The sequence below is a fragment of the Vicugna pacos genome, chromosome 7, assembly GCF_048564905.1.
Source record: "Vicugna pacos chromosome 7, VicPac4, whole genome shotgun sequence".
In the NCBI taxonomy this organism is placed as follows: Eukaryota; Metazoa; Chordata; class Mammalia; order Artiodactyla; family Camelidae; genus Vicugna; species Vicugna pacos.
The window spans coordinates 74,415,193-74,432,091 of record NC_132993.1 but is presented as its reverse complement, the minus strand read 5'-3'; the positions used below and the strand labels follow the sequence as shown (position 1 = coordinate 74,432,091).

The following is a 16,899-nucleotide window of genomic DNA, read 5'->3' as shown; positions in this document are numbered from 1 at the left end:
TCTGAGTCTAACTGCCTGAGTTTGCACATACATCACTGAGGCAAGGTATTTAAATGTCTTTGTTCCTCACTCACCCCATCTGTACAATTGGAGATAATATTATCTACCTTGTGGGGTTATTGCGAGTATTCAGTGAGACCATACATGTAAGTACTTAGACCTTTGCCTAACACATAGTCAGTGCTCCATAAATGTTAGTAGCTATCATTAGTAAGATTTTTTTTTCCAAATGAGTGAGAAATAGAATATTTGCAGGTGATGAATTATAGATTTTTGATAAGTCTTCATATTTTGACTCCATTTTCAAGGAGAAATTTATCATGACATTATAAAGAATATTTAGCATAAGAGGCAGTTCTTATAAGATTGAGAATCATAATTTGCCCACCAATTTCAAAAGGTTTGTGATGGGGTTGACTACATGACATCAAAGATTTCTTTCTTTTATAAAAAAAACCTGTTTGGTTTTAAATTTTGATTTCCAGATTGAGGCTATCCCTAAAGATGATTCTACATTATCTGAGAGAAGGAGAGAACTCCACAAGGAAGTTGAAGTAGCTAAGAGGAATTTGACCCAACAGGTTAATATCAACTTTCACTTAAGCTTCTATCTAAGAGTGATTAATACGAAGTTATGTTCTTAACTGTGTTCCACGAAATCTCATTAATAGAAGAGTCATTAAAGAGAGTATGACCCTATTTAATGTGGGTCTGTTTCTTCATCTTAAAGTTCATCCCAAACGCACATTAAATTTGGAGGGAAAAAAGGATATGTTTAAACCAACAAAAATCATACAAATTCATGAGATTTTAAAGTAAAAAGGCTACTGATTTAAAAATTAACAATAAATGTTTTATGTTAACAACATCTAACTTCAGATTTTGTTTATTCAAGTCTCTTTCAAAGTATTTTAACACATGCTTTTATTTCTCTTTGAAAAGTTACTTGAAAATAGTCTGATTAAGAAAAAGTTCTATCATGTTATACATGTTATCATGTTTGCACATTCTTTTATAAGATAAAGAAGATACTTGGCACTAAGGCAGCAGGGTTACTTTGTGTTTTAATAAAATAAACTGCATAGAAAAATTTAAAAGTAGTCTGAGATACTGGCCTTACTGTGTTTCTTCAAATAAATACATTATAATACTTGTGTTTTTCAAAAGAAAATCCTATCAGAAGCCGAGCTGAAGTTAGTAGAACAGCAACTTGCAGAAGAAAACAAGCTTTTAAAGCAGCAAGAAAACATGCAAGAGCTGGTATTCAACCTCGTCCGTATGACTCAAATCAAAATTGATGAGAAAGAGCAAAAGTCCAAGGATTTCCTGAAAGCTCAGGTAATGGGATTTTTCTAATCATCCATTAATTCCTACAGGAGCCCAGGGCAGCCTCACTTTAACACAATGTTCACTAGAAAGCTATGGTTTTAAGTCTTGTCCAAGTGCCAGCGACCATACAGCTTCCCTACACAAGACTTAACCACGCACTGAAAAATAGTCCCAGGATTCAATTAGCAACTCAACAGTGTAGAGGGAAAAAGAACTAGATCAATGGCCAGAAGCAGAGGATTTGAACTGATGGCAATTTCAGTGAGAATGGGGCGGGTACCTCCAGGGGACAGAGCCGGCCGCCCCACAGGCACAGGTGTCTGTGTTCTCCTGCGTCTCACATCCCAGTGTGATTGGCCCAGATCAACGCGGGGGCCACAACTTGGGACCACTCTCCAAGTTCATCGAGCCAGCATCATTTACACCAATGGTAGGACCATTACCTTTAGTACTGCTTCAGCCCATGACTTTTTCCTGGGTTCCTGACAAAGTACCAGAGCTGACCCAGTGCAACATCCCCAAACAAAACCAGCAATGAAACCAATAGCAAAAACAACCCTCCTGTGATGGGGGTAGAATGAGCTGGAAGGCCAGGATGCCATCTTCAAGCAGTTCCATTTCAAAGACTTCAATAGGGCTTTTGGCTTCATGACAGAAATGCTCCTGCAGGCTGAGAAATCGGACCCCATCCTGAAGGGTTTAATGTGTACCATAAGTTTCACATCATCCTGAGCACCCACGAGTGTGCGGGCCTTTCAAAACGTAACATAAACCGGGCTAGCTTCACTGAGCAAGTAGCAGGGTCCGTGACAAGAGACCCTGCCCTTCCTCTCTGAGTTCTTCAGGTCAAAGTGGGGGATGGAGCTGGGGTTGGGAACGGGGTTGGGAGGCTCCGAGTTGTCACTGCTGCCAGAACTGCCAAATCGACCCTACTGCCTTCGTTTAGGGGCAAGTCCTTGCTGTGGGAGGAGACGTCAGCATCACTGCCAGCACCAGGAACTTAGGCTGTCCTTCCCACACCACTCTCTTCCTGTTCTCATGGCTCTGTTACGTGCACAATGATTTGAATAAGATCTTCCCTTTCTTTACGACTTCCCAGCAACAGTAATGATTTTCTTTCCCGGCCATGTCTTGCTCCCTTTCTAATTTGTATCCCAAGAAGCAGCCATGAGTGAAGCTGTGTCTAACATAAAGTCTTAACTTAGAAACCAGGACCCTCAAGTTACCCTCATCCTATGTGACAGAAACACATGCGCTCTTATGCCTCAAATAAAACCGTGGGTTCACTTGGGGGGGAAAAAAAACAGTGAACAGTGCCCAGTGCAAGAGCAACTGCTGCCACCATGACGGCGGCCTGAGCCTGACCTGCTGCGCCCCAAGGCCCGGGAGGACGGCGAGGGCTCCACCTGGCCGCTCCGTGGGGTTTATTCCACGGGTCCCTGTGAGCGGGGCCTGACCTGTGAGGGGGACAAGACCACCGTGGGCTCCATAACCAACACCAACTTTGGCACCTGCCACGATGCCGGACACCCCAGTGAGCGAAAGCACTCGTCCAGCCCCGCACCAGGCCCAGTGCGCCGAAGGGCACTCCTCCCACCTGGCCTCTCCGGGGCTGGCCGCTCCCTTCCCTTGACCAGCACCTCTGACTTCTAATTGGGTTCTTGGCAATTAAAGCCCCTCCTGCAAACCTTCCCAAAAATACCCCCCCCCACAAAACCTAAAAGAAGTTTAGTGTGGTTGGGGCATTGGAAGATGGGGGAAAGCATGTCAAATAGTGAGACCAGAGCGCAGGAATGGTCAGGTGGTCAAGTTCGCTTTATCCCTGTTGAGCAGTTTGGACCCTGGTCCCAGAAACTGCTACAAAGCCCAGTAAAGTTCATGGGGTAGCTGGGTTTCAGTAAAGAAAGGAAAGGCAGTAGCCAAGGAGGAACAGAGAATGAGGGTGGCCTGAGGGAACAGGAACAAAACGAGGAGAGGGAAGGGCAGAGGGCTTATTACAAAGAACATGGCCCTGTTTTATCTTTAAATTAAACTAAAACACTGATCCATGTGTATCTCTGTGTGGCTCATCTGCATTAGCCAAACATCATTATTAAATGAGCTAATTCAGTTCTTTAATTGATCTCAAAGTTTTTTCTCTTGAAATACGGAAGTCGATAAACGGAAAATATTGTCCTTAAGTATTTTTAGCCTTGGGAACCATCTGTTAAACATTAGCTTTAACAAACTATAATTTCTGTTGTCAGTCTTATTTATTTTCACCTCTCATCTACATCTCCAAGGAAAGACAAAAAGTGAAGGAGGAAAAAAATCAATGTTGCTATCACCCCCAAGATGGACGAGATATTTTTCTGTCTCTTTAATTCTTCACACACATAGTTACCTATATAATATCAGTTTCTTCCCAACTCCTGTTCTCACTGAGAACATAAAATTGCCACACATCAATCTTGGCCCTGAGGCCTAGGTTCTTTTGAATCGCTCATGCCCTGTGAGTTTTGCTCTCATGAAAAGGCTGACAGAAACGATTTCCTCCGGTTTCTACTAACAAAATACTGTGCTTCACCTTTGAATACGTTTCTCACCCTGGATGAAGGACCCAGTGTCTCTGTATTTGAAGAACATAACTAGTGTCTTTAGCACTTGGTATATTTTGAGGACTTCAGAAATATAACTGCTATCTTTTTTAAATATTCGTGTGTAACCTGCGTAACGTCTCCCCGTGGCTGGTCTCTCAGCCCGGCACTTCGTTTTGTGGTAGGGAGACACACCCGCCACACAAAAGAATGGAAAAGCGTTTTAAAAACCACGGCTTCAGTCTCTCACAAAATACCACAGCGGCGTCAGTTCGTAACATTTATGAAAACTGACTACCACCCCCGTCCCTCACCTATCCGCCACAAATCCCTTGCTCACCCAGCCCGGCCGCCACAGCCACGGCTCGGCTCCTCAGAAGTTCCCTCAAGTCTTCCTCAAGCCAACCTGGGCAGGCGCCTTCCCGTGCCTCCTCTCTTGCTCCTTCTCTTCTTTCAGTAACCTTTGGTCCTAGTCAGTGTGATTCAGGTCAGCTGGTCAGGCAGTTTTCGGCTCCTCCCCCCACTCTCCGCGCGCTTCACAACCCAGCTGGCCAAGATTGACTTGATTGCCAGGAACGAGGTGAGCCTGGAAGTATCCATATGTTGCCACTGGTGGGCTCTGTTTTTTAATTTCACACGTAATTTTTATATTTCAGCAAAAATATACCAACATTGTTAAGGAGATCAAAGCCAAGGATCTTGAAATCAGGATACACAGGAAGAAAAAACGTGAAATTCATAGGAGGTAAAGAATCACGTGAGGATTTACCTAGTTAGGGGGAAGTAACAGATACTTCACATGCTTCAAAAAAACACTTGTATTTTCACAGACTCAGAGAGTTTGCCAAGCTGTATGACACTATTCGAAACGAGAGAAACAAATTTATTAACTTACTTCACAAAGCTCACCAGAAGGTCAATGAAATAAAAGAAAGGCATAAAATGTCATTAAATGAACTGGAAATTTTAAGAAATAGTGCAGTTACTCAAGAAAGGTAAGTGTTATAATAACTACTGTCCTTTCAAAGGTTTCTCTTCTGAGTCACTGAATGATAAAATACCCTGGGGATGATGAAATAGAAAATAACAGTCTTTTACAAAGATAGAAAAGCCCTTGCTCACACACCTTGCTTTGCAGGCTTGCACTGAAAGTGAGAAGGCAATGAAATGTTTATTAATCAGCATCCCATGGCCGTAGACGTGAAGCAGCTAATGTGCTAGTGGGCAGAGTGGTTAAGAGTGGCTTTCTCCTTTAAGAACACTGTGATAGATTGATGTGTTTTCCATCAGTTTACGTGTATAATTGTAACAAAATCAAGGCATGGATGTTACTAGAAAAGAAGCTATAGAATCATCATACTTGGGAAGAGAAGGAAATATGTGCTTCCTGAAGGAGAAAGAGGGGTGGAGTAAAATGTAGAGCTAAATAAAAATCATTAAAAAAAAAACAACAAGTGGTTTTCTAGACTCAAATCCCAACCCTGCCACTTACTCGCTGTGTGACCTTGGGCAGGCTACTCTACGTCCCTGGCCTAACTTTGTTTTACCCCTAGAAATAACTGTTATTTTATAGGACTTTTTATACTAAATGAATTAAATCATGTAAAAATAGCCCACAGTATCTGGCAATTTTTTTTTAATTTATTATCTACCCCGTGCCAAGACCCGGTGGGCTCTTCTACCCACATTCCTGATCCACAGTCTCTACAACCTGAACTTCCTCTGGTGGCCCTGACTGCCCAGGCTCCTTTTATAAACATATTGCAAAATGAGCTCTTGTGTGTAGGGTAGTGAAGGCGGGGAGTGGGGTGGGGGTAGAGGAGGGAGGAGATTGATATAAAAAGGCAAATCAAATTTCCTAATCAGGTTCTCATCCTACATGAAAGTAAAATATCACTTACAGAGGCCACGCAACCATCCAGCATTTATTGTGATGCTACACCGAGTAAGGCATCACCTTAGGCCCTGTGGACACTGTCAGATGTAATCACCTGTGTCCTCAAGAGAGCAGCATCTCCTGGGAACAACAGAGCAGTAAATGAATTACCATACTCTCTTGCTTTGATAAAATGGGGTAGCAGAGACACAAAGGAAAGATGTCCTAATCGAGATTAGGGGGAATCGGAGACCTGACAGATTACAGAAATGCTTGTATCACACAATTAATATCATTTTCACTACTACTATTGTCATTTCAAGGGCCATACTAAAGCAAGAGCTACTTTAATACTGCTCATATTTCAGAAGTCTTTGTTATTTTTAAAGAAACTAAAGGAAATCACAATCTTACCCGTTTCCCCATTATTTTTAAAGAAAGCTACAAAATTCTATGCTGAAACATGCCAACAATGTTACCATCAGGGAAAGCATGCAAAATGATGTGTGCAAAATTGCAGCAAAACTTCAGGAAATGAAGGAGAAGAAGGAAGCCCAGTTGAGTAAAAATGACAGACTTGCCAATATGATCACAATGATTGAAGAGGAGATGGTACAGATTCGCAAAAAATATGAAAAGGCCATTCAGCAACGAAATGAAAGGTAAAACCAGGAATCTGATGTGAGAACAAAGCACCCAGGGATCCTATTCAGAAATGTTTCCTGTTTTCCTGTCTAGACCTGACAATGGGTAGTGAGGGGTGTTTGATACTCAGGTTTCATTAGCCTTTGCTGGAGAAGGAGCGGTATGTTTTGCCTGAAAATAAGAAAGTGTCCTCATAAGAGAGTCGGGCAAGAGTAGGGTTTGGGAAGTTGCTCACTTTAAGATCAAAGTTCTTTCTGAGGCTACCATTCAGTTTCAGGATAGCATCAAATTATTTCTGTATAATTGTCATAAATAAGTCTCTGGATCTTGTATCCACTTTGGGGATAGATTTGGTCTTATATTTATAAGTCATTCACCCAGTTCATTTTCTCAGCAAGTGCATAAGACCTTCAAGAATAGCATTATTTCTCCCAGCTATAATTATATTATTAATTGATTACTACTGAACAGTTTTCCCAAGTTGCTTGTGCTCTGAGAAATCTGGCATGTGAGATCACAGAGCCCTGGAGTAATTACATCCGGTATCAGATTTTTTTGCATCAGACCTTGATTGCGTGCTGTTCCGTGTAAGGCTGTGTTCTGCGTAAGTGCTGGGTCCTGAAAGTACAAAGAGGTGGTTAAAGCATTGCTCCTGGCTTCTGTTGTCAAGAGAATGGAGAAGCTCATGCGATGAGCCTAGCAAATGAGACAGAACACAGAGCTAAGATTAACCAAATACAACCCTGAACACACGTTTTGAGGGAGGACAGAGACAGAAAAAGATAGAAGCAATCAAAAGTGAACTCTGGGGTAACAGATGTGTACAGGGTGTGGGGAGAACTTCAGGGTCATGACGAACACCACTCTTTCAAAGGGCCGGCAAGTGTTCCCTTTGGAAGAGAAAAAAAAAAGTCCTCTCTTTGGCTTCTGGCACTAACCAAAGGATTTAGGCAGTGTGTTCCCAGGCCCTGGTCTGATCTGTGGGGCTGGAATTAGAAAATTTTTACTTTGTTTCTTCCCCATAGTGTCCTCACCAAAAGGAGTCTTCCCCCTGGGGTGATTACAAAGGGCAGGATTTTGCCTGTTAATGGGGAAATGTGCACCACAAGTATTTAGCTTTAAATGAGCCTAATGGGCCTGGCCATGAGATAGAACAGAATAGCTGCAGAAGCACATTCCCTGGCCCCCTGCCTGGGTTCTTCTGGCCAGAACTTGGTTGGCAAGTCTGGCCCATGAAAAGGATCTGCAGAAAATCAGACTATGGGGTCACGCTGTTCATGCCTGGGGAATGGCATTTCCACCCTGGGAAGAACCTCTAGGACTTGCAGAGATAACGTGGCCAGCCAACAACATGTGGTCAGCTGGGTCAAGACACTGAAAAACCCTCCCTTTCCCATGCCCAGAAAAATTCAAAATGTGGAGTTTGACTGGAAAGCCAACTGTGAATATCTGTTGTCTTCTGGAATCATGCAATGTTGATGTGTGTTTTGCACCCAAATCCAGAAGGAACCACGATGACTAGTAAACCAGTGGCTTCGGCATCCTCTTAGCCTCTGCCTCTCATTTTGACCGTAGTGGTATTCAGGTGGTAGAGCGGGGACAAGAAGTGTGCCTTTTTTATGAAAAAATAAATATCCAAGAGAAGATGAAGCTAAATGGAGAAATTGAAAAAAACGTCTTGGAGGAAAAGATCCGCTTCCTGAAACTGAAGATTGCCGAGAAGCAAAGACAGATCCACGTGACCCAGAAACTACTGCCAGTCAAGAGGTCCCTGGATGCCGATCTGGCAGTGCTCCAGATTCAGGTGGGAGAAATGACATACTTCCCTGGGCCATTTGTTGTTTTTTTTTTTTCTCCTTCATTGGTTTGCAGGTCATGTAAGTGCTTACATGTAAATCAAGCCATGCTACTTCTAGTACCTACGAGAACTCTTGAGTTAAATGTCTTGTCTGAAAATGCCTTTGAGGGGGGAGGGTATAGCTCGGTGGCAGAGTGTGTGCCTAGCATGCATGAGGTCCTGGGTTCAACCCCCAGTACCTCCCTTGAAATAAATAAATAAAACGAATTATCTCCCCCTCCAAAAATAAAAATAAAAATAAAAATGCCTTTGAGCACTGACTGCCCCAGGGCAGAATCTGTGCTTCAGGCAACTGGGCTATAGGTTGTCTTTTTTCACTGTGAAGTACTTTCTGCCTTTCTTGGAATTCAGACCCACTCAAATGTCAACTCTAGCTCAGCTTTGCTCAAAATTTCAGTAATCCAGGCTTTCACTCTGCAAGCACGTTTTTAATGCTTGCTGGAAAGATCTTACAGACCATCTAGCTCTCTTAATTCTGGAACTCTTGACCTCTAGAGCCAAGATTGTTGCTTGTTGTTAACTGGCAATTGCGTATAATTAGACTCCTTATTAACCCTTTAGTTTCTCTATAATTTAATAACTTGGCCTCTAACTTGGCCTTTTTAAAAGTGGGACAAAGCCATAAAATAGCAAATAAATACAACTATGAATATAAAATGACTTTTTACATGTAATAATTGCACTTTTTTCTTAATGAAAATAGAAGTTAAACTAAAAATTTGTGGCCTAAACTTTTTTCCATCGACTCAATGTAGCAGAACCACATCTTAACCTGTAACATGTTTCCTAAATGTCAGGTTTGCTTTCAGACTTTTTTTCTGATTGTAAAATTAAGACATGCTCTGTTAATGAAGTTTTGAAAAATACAGAAATGTTAAAAAAGAAAATAAAACTCTATCCCCAAACTATAATCTCTATTAATATAAAAAATCTGGGAAAAATCCTTCTGGTCTTTTTCTAGTTATACAAACAAGTAAATGGTTTTCATTAGCTCATGCTATAGGCAGTTTTGGGTTATGCCTTTTTTTTTTTAAATTTAATCACGGGGATTCACAGGGCTTTGTGGAACTGGATGATGGGTCTACTTTCCTAATTTATGCCATTTGATTATATATATGCCGTATAGGTGATAGGATCTTTCATTTTGTAGAAATAAGCCAAGGTTTTGATTCCAGTGTGTGTTTTTTAGCCATAAGCTCTTCCAGTCACTTCTTCAATAAGTGTAGCCCTCAGTTAGGTGGATTGGCTGGAATGTCCCCTAGGCCTTCCCCAGGTCTCCCACTGAGCCTCCCCAGCATTCCTGCCTCTCTGACTCCTGCTTCCAACGAGTGGTTCATTCGAGGGATCTGCTGGTCAGCTTGTGCACATGGTGCCTGGTCCACTTCTGGCCCAGATTCAGGACTGGCTCCTCCTTCCATCTACAGCCACATGAGACCATTCATGCAAGGCCTTTGTTTGTGAACTGACTTTATTGGAGAACTGGGGCACTAGTGTGAGGGGGTACATTAAAGAAATACAAAGCATTTCAAATTAAATATCAGACAGGTATACCTTCGGAGTTCTGCAGGCCACCCCCACCACTGGGAACAGTCCCTCACCGGGGTATTACCCCAGGCGGCATCCTAGCCTAGCTCCATTTCACTGGCTAGTCTTTCCATCTCTCACCCCCTCATCCCCCTTCCACAGCCTCACCATCCCTGATTGCCCGCCAGGCACCCCACACTTGTCTCACTCTATTTTACAGAAGAATTCATCTCTCTCCAGGTCTTTCCCAAAACACAGTTTCAGGGCCATCTTTGCCCATGCTAAACCATCAGCATGCCCAGCAGAACCAGAGGACTTTAAATTCAGTATGAACCACAACAGAAAAATTCACTCTGTATTATGGAAGCATTTTACTTGTGTTAATTGCAAATTAGTACTTCTATTCAATAGATTAAATTAGTTCTTCCTAAAAAATGTACATCTATACACTTGGCATTTCATTATGTAAAACCAGTTATGTATGAAATATGAATTCAGTCCACCTAAGAGGAAACTGCTATGCATCAGTGATCGTACATCCTGCCTGGTGGGAGCCTTTACATTCTGACTGCATGTGACTCAACACAGGGACTGTGTGTCATCAGTTACCTGTTCTACCAGTGTTAGTTCTAAGCTTGAGAACACTTGAATAGAAAGTTTCCTATTATTCTTCAAACTGCACCCATTTATTTAATTGTCTACTCAGCACTAATCACGTGGGCCCTTTGAAGGACATGATGTGAAATGTCAAGTGTTGGACAAGCCATGTTTGTGCTCGGTCATGCAGTGCCGGATCCGTGTCATATCCTGTTATTTGTTATAGCTGCAGTGTTGTGTGTGTATGTGTGTTTTCCCCAAGCTTCCCCTTTTTGTATCATTTTCAGGATTCTCTTAAGGTTTGTATTTTTTCAGTGGCTTGAAACAGTTTCTAATCGTCCAGCAGGCTAATCCAAGGAATATCATGAGTCATATTTTCCTGCAATATTTTACTTGTAATAATAGCTCCTTTTTAGGGATCTTGGAAGTCATGTGAACTCTTTTCAGACACAATAACACTATGTTATACAGAAAAAGGAAACAGTTTTTCCTCTAAGGCCCATGAGAAAATGAGATCAATCAAGGCACCGCTTTGATAAGAAGCACCATATTTTTGCTTCTTAATTTCCTAGTTAACATAAGGAGACATTAAATGTTAATAATAAATACAATACACGCTCAATTACACATACATGGATATTTTAACTCCATATTAAGGACAATTAAGTGTGGAGAGAAAGGAAGAAAATAATTACTCTTGTCACCATTTGAAATTCTTTTTATTGGGAGGAGGAGCATACATTTTAATAGTTTAAATCCTCCCTGTATCCCTCTTGGACACACTGTAAAGTACTTTAAATATATTATCTCATTTAAAGGGTCAACCCTAAGAGATTGGGACCTATTTTCCCATTTGATAGTTGGGGAAACGAAGGTTTAGAGAAGATAAATGATTTGCCTGAGATTATACAGATTTTCAGTAGGAAAGCTGAAAATGATGACTCTCGGTTTTCAGTGTGTTCTGCATCTCTCCCTATAAAACAACTGAGTGTGGCTGCCACTTTTACTTGGGAGTTTCTGTATTTCTTCATCCACCTCCAAAGTTTCATTGCATTAGCAAATATAGTTGATATATAAACCATTACATTGGGTGTTTAGCAAAAAAGGTACAAACAGTTCAGGCTATTCCTCACAGACTGTACACTGTGTTGAACTAGTAATTAAGAACTTTATTGTTCTTTGGGAAGCCACTAAAACTACTGCAGCAAAGGATGTTAAACTGGAGTCTAGTACATCGTGTACCTTGTATGTTGTCTACCTTGGCCCGTGTAATAGTGTGCAGTGAAGCGGTCACATTTGTACAGTCAGAGCTCTGCAACCACACAGCGTCCCATGAGCACAACACAAACTGGGAAGTAATCGAAGGACTGGGTGTAAAATCAGCTTTTTCTTTGGTGACCCAGAAGTCATTGCCTTGCCTCACAGGGTCAGTTACAGGCACCTTCCTCACAGTACCATGAGTGAGCAGAATCATTGCTTAACCACAAGTCCCAGCTGATGGGGTCTTAAGAATTCCCTTCCACCTTTGCCTGGAAAGACCCTAAAGGCCCTGCGCTACGTGACTTTAAGATTTCCTGAGCAAAGTTAATGTTTTTTTCTTGTTTAATAGTTTTCACAGTGTACGGACAGAATAAAAGACCTGGAGAAACAGTTTATAAATCCTGAGGGTAAGAACAGAACGCGCTTCCTTCCAGGAAAAGATATGACCGAAGAAGAAATGATCAAAAAAATGGATGCGGTAAACGTCCTGTCTTAAAATAGCACCTATCAGCCCCTTGTTGACCAGTGTCACAGGCATCTGTGGTACTGTTTCAAGTTATGCAGATTTAGCCTCATTATGCTAGTCACTAATACAGTCCTTTCATTGTAATCTAGTCACAAAGCCTAAGCTTGACGGTAGATCCTTGTCGAAAGGAACCACACCTGAGTGGTTTTAAGATACTCGCTGTTGTCGCACAGCCCACAGGAGAAGTGTGGGCATCTTGAATGGACTAATTCGTCTTCCCGATGGGAGCATATTGGAGGAACGGCAGTGGAAGCTACATGCAGCTGAGAGAGCCGTTCCCTCCCAAGGGGAGGAGGACTGTCCCAGCTCTCTGGGGGGGTTGGGGCAGGGGAAGTCTTGACTTAGTCCAGCTCTAAAGACTTTCTAGACTTATCTTGGCAACTATGAAAGCAAGGTGTCTTTATGAAGGGGGAAAAATAGTGCTCTAATTAGGAAGATTTTGACTTGCATGACTTTTTTTTATCCTATTGAAATTGTTTCCAACTATAGCTGGAACTACAGTTGGCCAAGAAGGAGGAGAAGCTGCTGGAGAAGGATTTCATCTACGAACAGGTTTCCCGGCTCACGGACAGGCTCTGCAGCAAAACTCAGGCCTGCAAGCAGGACACACTGCTCTTAGCCAAGAAGGTCCGTCCACGTCCCTGCCTCCTCCCTTCTGTCCTTCCCCCTCTGTCACCTTCCATTTTCCACAGATGGCTTCATCTATTGAGAGAAGTCCTGGAGAGATTAGGTTTAATGACTAGGGAAATACAAAGAAGTAAAATTAAAAATGTAAAAATGACTCTTGGAGAATTGTCCACAATAAGTTTTAGTCTTGTTCTCTGAATGAATTCACTTCGTAGCGGGAAAACCTAAGCTTTTCAATGACGGTATACACGTTTCATTCAACAGGGTACCTGTCAAATACAACGGTTATTATCTTCATGTTTCATGTGCCACGTTAAATCCTTTCTAGTTCCTTGTGAAGGGGGCCTCCCTTATCCAGGGGTCAGCAAGGGAACTGCCCTAATCCCGAAGTCAGCCGGAACCCAGCCATGGAGGGGACCATTAAAGAGAGCAGTCACACAACACCTGGCCTATTACACCCTGGGGTGGAGCCACCACCAGCCCCACTAGTGAGGAAAGGCTAGTCATGTGGAGCTTCTCATTTCATAAGCTTCAAATACTAGGACTACTGATCCAAAGGATCAGCCAGCAGGAGAGAGGCTGGTGATTCAGACACAGCAGGACCTCACTCCACAGGGCGTCAGAGGGTCGGCTGCCTGCCGGGCCTCCCTCTGTGACAGCACAGGAACTTTAGTCAGTCAGCAACAGTTACTGGAGCTGCTGTGCAAAAGGGAGAGGGACACACTGTCCACAGCATCCAGTGGGGGAGACAGTTAAGAAGACACCATATAGAATGGTGACACCCACACCCCCAACTGTGGGCTCCTGATGACAGTGACTGTTCCTCATTCTTAATTTTCCCAATGCCTCACGTTGGTAAACTCTAGAAAAACATTTATTGGATAAGTAAACAGTCTTGTTTTTAGAAACAGTTCTGGCACACTGAATAAATAGGAAATTATTGTAAATCTCAAGCCTTCTTGGCCATTTGTATTTGGCATTTACCTCCTGCTCTGACCACTTCCACTAACAGACTGATCGCTCCAGCAGCATTTGTGCAATATACAGCTCTACCTCATAAAATAAGAAATGCTAAGACTTTTTTAGACTCATGAACTATGCCTGAATTAGCAAGTCCGAAGTTCTTTAAATGTTGCCTTCCTTCCTTTTGCAAAATGAATTTCCCTTTCTTTGGAGGAAGTCAGTCTGTGCTGGCTTACCCAAGCTGATGGCAGAGTCTCTCCAGAAGTCAACCCTAACGCCAGAGAAACGCAAATGGTGGCCACAGAGACCATTCTCGCAGCGGGGACGGTTCCAGCATAATGGAGTCCTGTCCTTGTGATTTATCTCCCCTTTCCTTTGCCCACCTTCCTTGCTCTCTACCTGGCTCCCCCTCTGCCAACCCATTCCATTTAAAATAATCTTCTCATAGTAGGCAGAGCTTAGGTAGAAAGACATTCAGATCCCAGATCTGTGATTTACCAACACTAGCAAACGACCACAAAATGATACAGAAATGATCTTAAACCTGAGTTTCCTGATCTGTGAAATGGGTGTGATATCAGCTAAAGGGGTTGCCAGCATTACAAAGTCGACCACAGTGGCCCGGCCCCTTGCAGGTGCTCCACAGGGTTGCACATCTCAAGTCTCTCATCTTTCCAAGCGAGCTTATGGCTCCTCTTAAAGTTTCCCAAATGAACAGAATATGGGAACTCTCAGCAAAGACTTAGAGAACCCAGAATAATACCATCTGTTTTTTTGATTTTTGGAGGAGAAGGGAGGTTGGCTAGTTATACACACACTCAAGTGTACAATGGCTGTTAATTAATAAAATTTAAAATAGAGATAATGATTGATTCATCATTGAAGCTTTGAATGGCAGTCATTTTTACTCAAAATATGCTTCCTGAAAGTTAGTGTCGTATAGACGAGTCATAAAAATTTCTATTCCCTATTCCCTTAAAGAGACAGTTTGCATGGAATAACCAGTCATTACATTTTCAGACAGGTGAACAATGTGCTGTAAGTGATGTTTCTGTAAGCAAATGTACAGACAGATCAGCAAATGCTCTATTAAGCAAAGAACATATTCTAAGGTCAGGTGTAGTTTTTAGAAGCTCATATTCGTGTCTCAATTTACCTTGGTTCAAAGGACTGAACAGTTAAAAGAGACTAAGAATTTATTCCTTCCTTTATTCAACAAATACTCAATTTAAACTTTGCCTCCTATGTTCTAAGCACTGGGAACATGATGAATAAAACAAATAGTCCTTGTCCCTAAAAAGAGTATGTGTTTGTGGGATGACATGTTATAACCAAATAACCAAGTACACATATAGTATAATGTCAGTAGTGAAAGAATATGAAGACAAAACAAGGCTAGGTAATAGGACAGTGGGTGCTGGCAGCCAGGAGGAGGCACCACTCACAGCCCCACCAGGGCGACGGCCACACTGAAAGGCCGTGCTGTGGGCCAGAAGGCTTAAAGGAACCACCAGTTCCAGTTTTACTTCTTTTCTGTCTTTTAAAATCAATTTTTCCACTTAGTCTTACCTTTTAAATTCTTTGATGATAAATAGCTGATATGAAAAGATAAGCACACACATTCACACATACAACTAGAAACATTTCATTCCAAATTACTGGTCAGATTTATCCAGTTCAGCTCATGCTTGCTTATGACCTCATAATGGTGCACCCCAGGAATTATGATCAATAATATGAACACACTGAGCTGTGATAGTTCCCACCAAAAATCATTACAGATTCTGTTTATCTTATTTAAGCAACGCATAACGAATATAATTCTGTTCTACCAGATTTTTCCCCCTGGGTAAGTGACAAACCAGTAACATGGCAAAATTAGGCTAGAACTTAGACATCAAAAACACTCCTTCCCCTGTCCTTATCACCTCTTGAAAACAGAGGCACTAAACCATCCCCCTCAATACAGCCAGCAGCCCTCCATCTTCTTCAGGTCTCCATGGAATATACACACAGGCTAAGCCCTGAGCTTTTTAATTCTAGATGACTGGCTATCAGAAAAAGATCAAAGATGCTACTGAAAAACTGATGGCTCTTGTTGCTGAGCTGTCCATGAAGCAAGCTATGGCCATTGAACTCCAAAAGGAAGTCAAGGAGAAAGAAGACTTCATCCTTAACTGCAACTCCAGGATGGAAAAGGGTCTGCCGCTCAATAAAGAGATTGAGAGAGAATGGCTGAAAGTACTTCGAGATGAGGAAATGTATGCCCTGGCCGTCGCTGAAAAGTCGCGGGTAAGCTATGGCCCCTATATCGCATTCATAAAGTGTGCTGAGAAGGGCTGTTTTCAGGGGCGTCAGTCCTCCCAAAACAGATGAATAATTTCCATTCTACCACACACATAGTCCCAACAGTCACTAGAAAGGAGTTTTGCTTTTTTAAGATATTATGTAGGCAAGTCTAAGTACACTAGTTTCCAAGTGTCATTAATATTCCCTGGAAAACACCTGCCAGGCACTGAGTCCCACCTGATAATCTTACTTCTGGGCTGGGGTTGTGAACACCAGGGCCTCCGACTGGTGTGACAGCGACCAGGCTGGCACTGTTTTATCCACAGGTCTCTAATCTCTGTCTTTGCAGCCCTGCTCAGACCAGACCTCATTCTCCCAGGTCCATCTGCTGTGGCCACCACAACACATTACAGTTGTCACAGCCTCCTGCAGACTCTGCACCTGGTGCAGAAGTCTTCTTCCCTTCTTCTCCCACCACTGGCCTAAGTCTATCCCTGGCTCCATCCTGTCACTGACTCTACCTACACGATGGGGGCCCAGTTCTTATTCCTACTCCCATGACCTTTCGATAGTCTTAGAATAGAATTAGGCAGCTCTTTCTAAGGAGACTGCATCCCGGGGACCTACCACTCTCAGGCTACGGCGTAGACATCCCCCAAAGGATCCCTGTGCACCCCCGACCCAAGAACAAGGTGCATTCTAAACACAAACTCGGAATTCCTGAAAACAGGGTCTGATTTGTAATTCCCACGCTGTCTGGAACTGTATTTTTGAGGGGATTCAGATTTTACCTGTGGTGTCCCAGCTGTCATTCACCTGTCTCCATTTT

General features: G+C 42.5%; 1 protein-coding gene across 7 annotated transcripts in view; it reads left to right on the top strand.

Moving 5' to 3' along the window:
* The window catches only part of CCDC146 (coiled-coil domain containing 146), a 103,770-nt gene that overhangs the window by 85,890 nt on the left and 981 nt on the right, over positions 1 to 16,899 (top strand). For 6 of the 7 annotated variants that reach the window (XM_072965163.1, XM_031679591.2, XM_072965162.1 and 3 more), the window contains 9 exons: positions 486 to 581; positions 1,168 to 1,338; positions 4,562 to 4,650; positions 4,736 to 4,900; positions 6,219 to 6,443; positions 8,002 to 8,230; positions 12,015 to 12,143; positions 12,681 to 12,818; positions 15,825 to 16,073. In XM_072965163.1, the coding sequence (XP_072821264.1) occupies positions 486 to 581; positions 1,168 to 1,338; positions 4,562 to 4,650; positions 4,736 to 4,900; positions 6,219 to 6,443; positions 8,002 to 8,230; positions 12,015 to 12,143; positions 12,681 to 12,818; positions 15,825 to 16,073 (1,491 nt within the window). Of the gene's footprint in view, positions 1 to 485; positions 582 to 1,167; positions 1,339 to 4,561; positions 4,651 to 4,735; positions 4,901 to 6,218; positions 6,444 to 8,001; positions 8,231 to 12,014; positions 12,144 to 12,680; positions 12,819 to 15,824; positions 16,074 to 16,899 lie in introns of those variants that run through there. The other variant, XM_072965167.1, reaches the window with a different exon arrangement.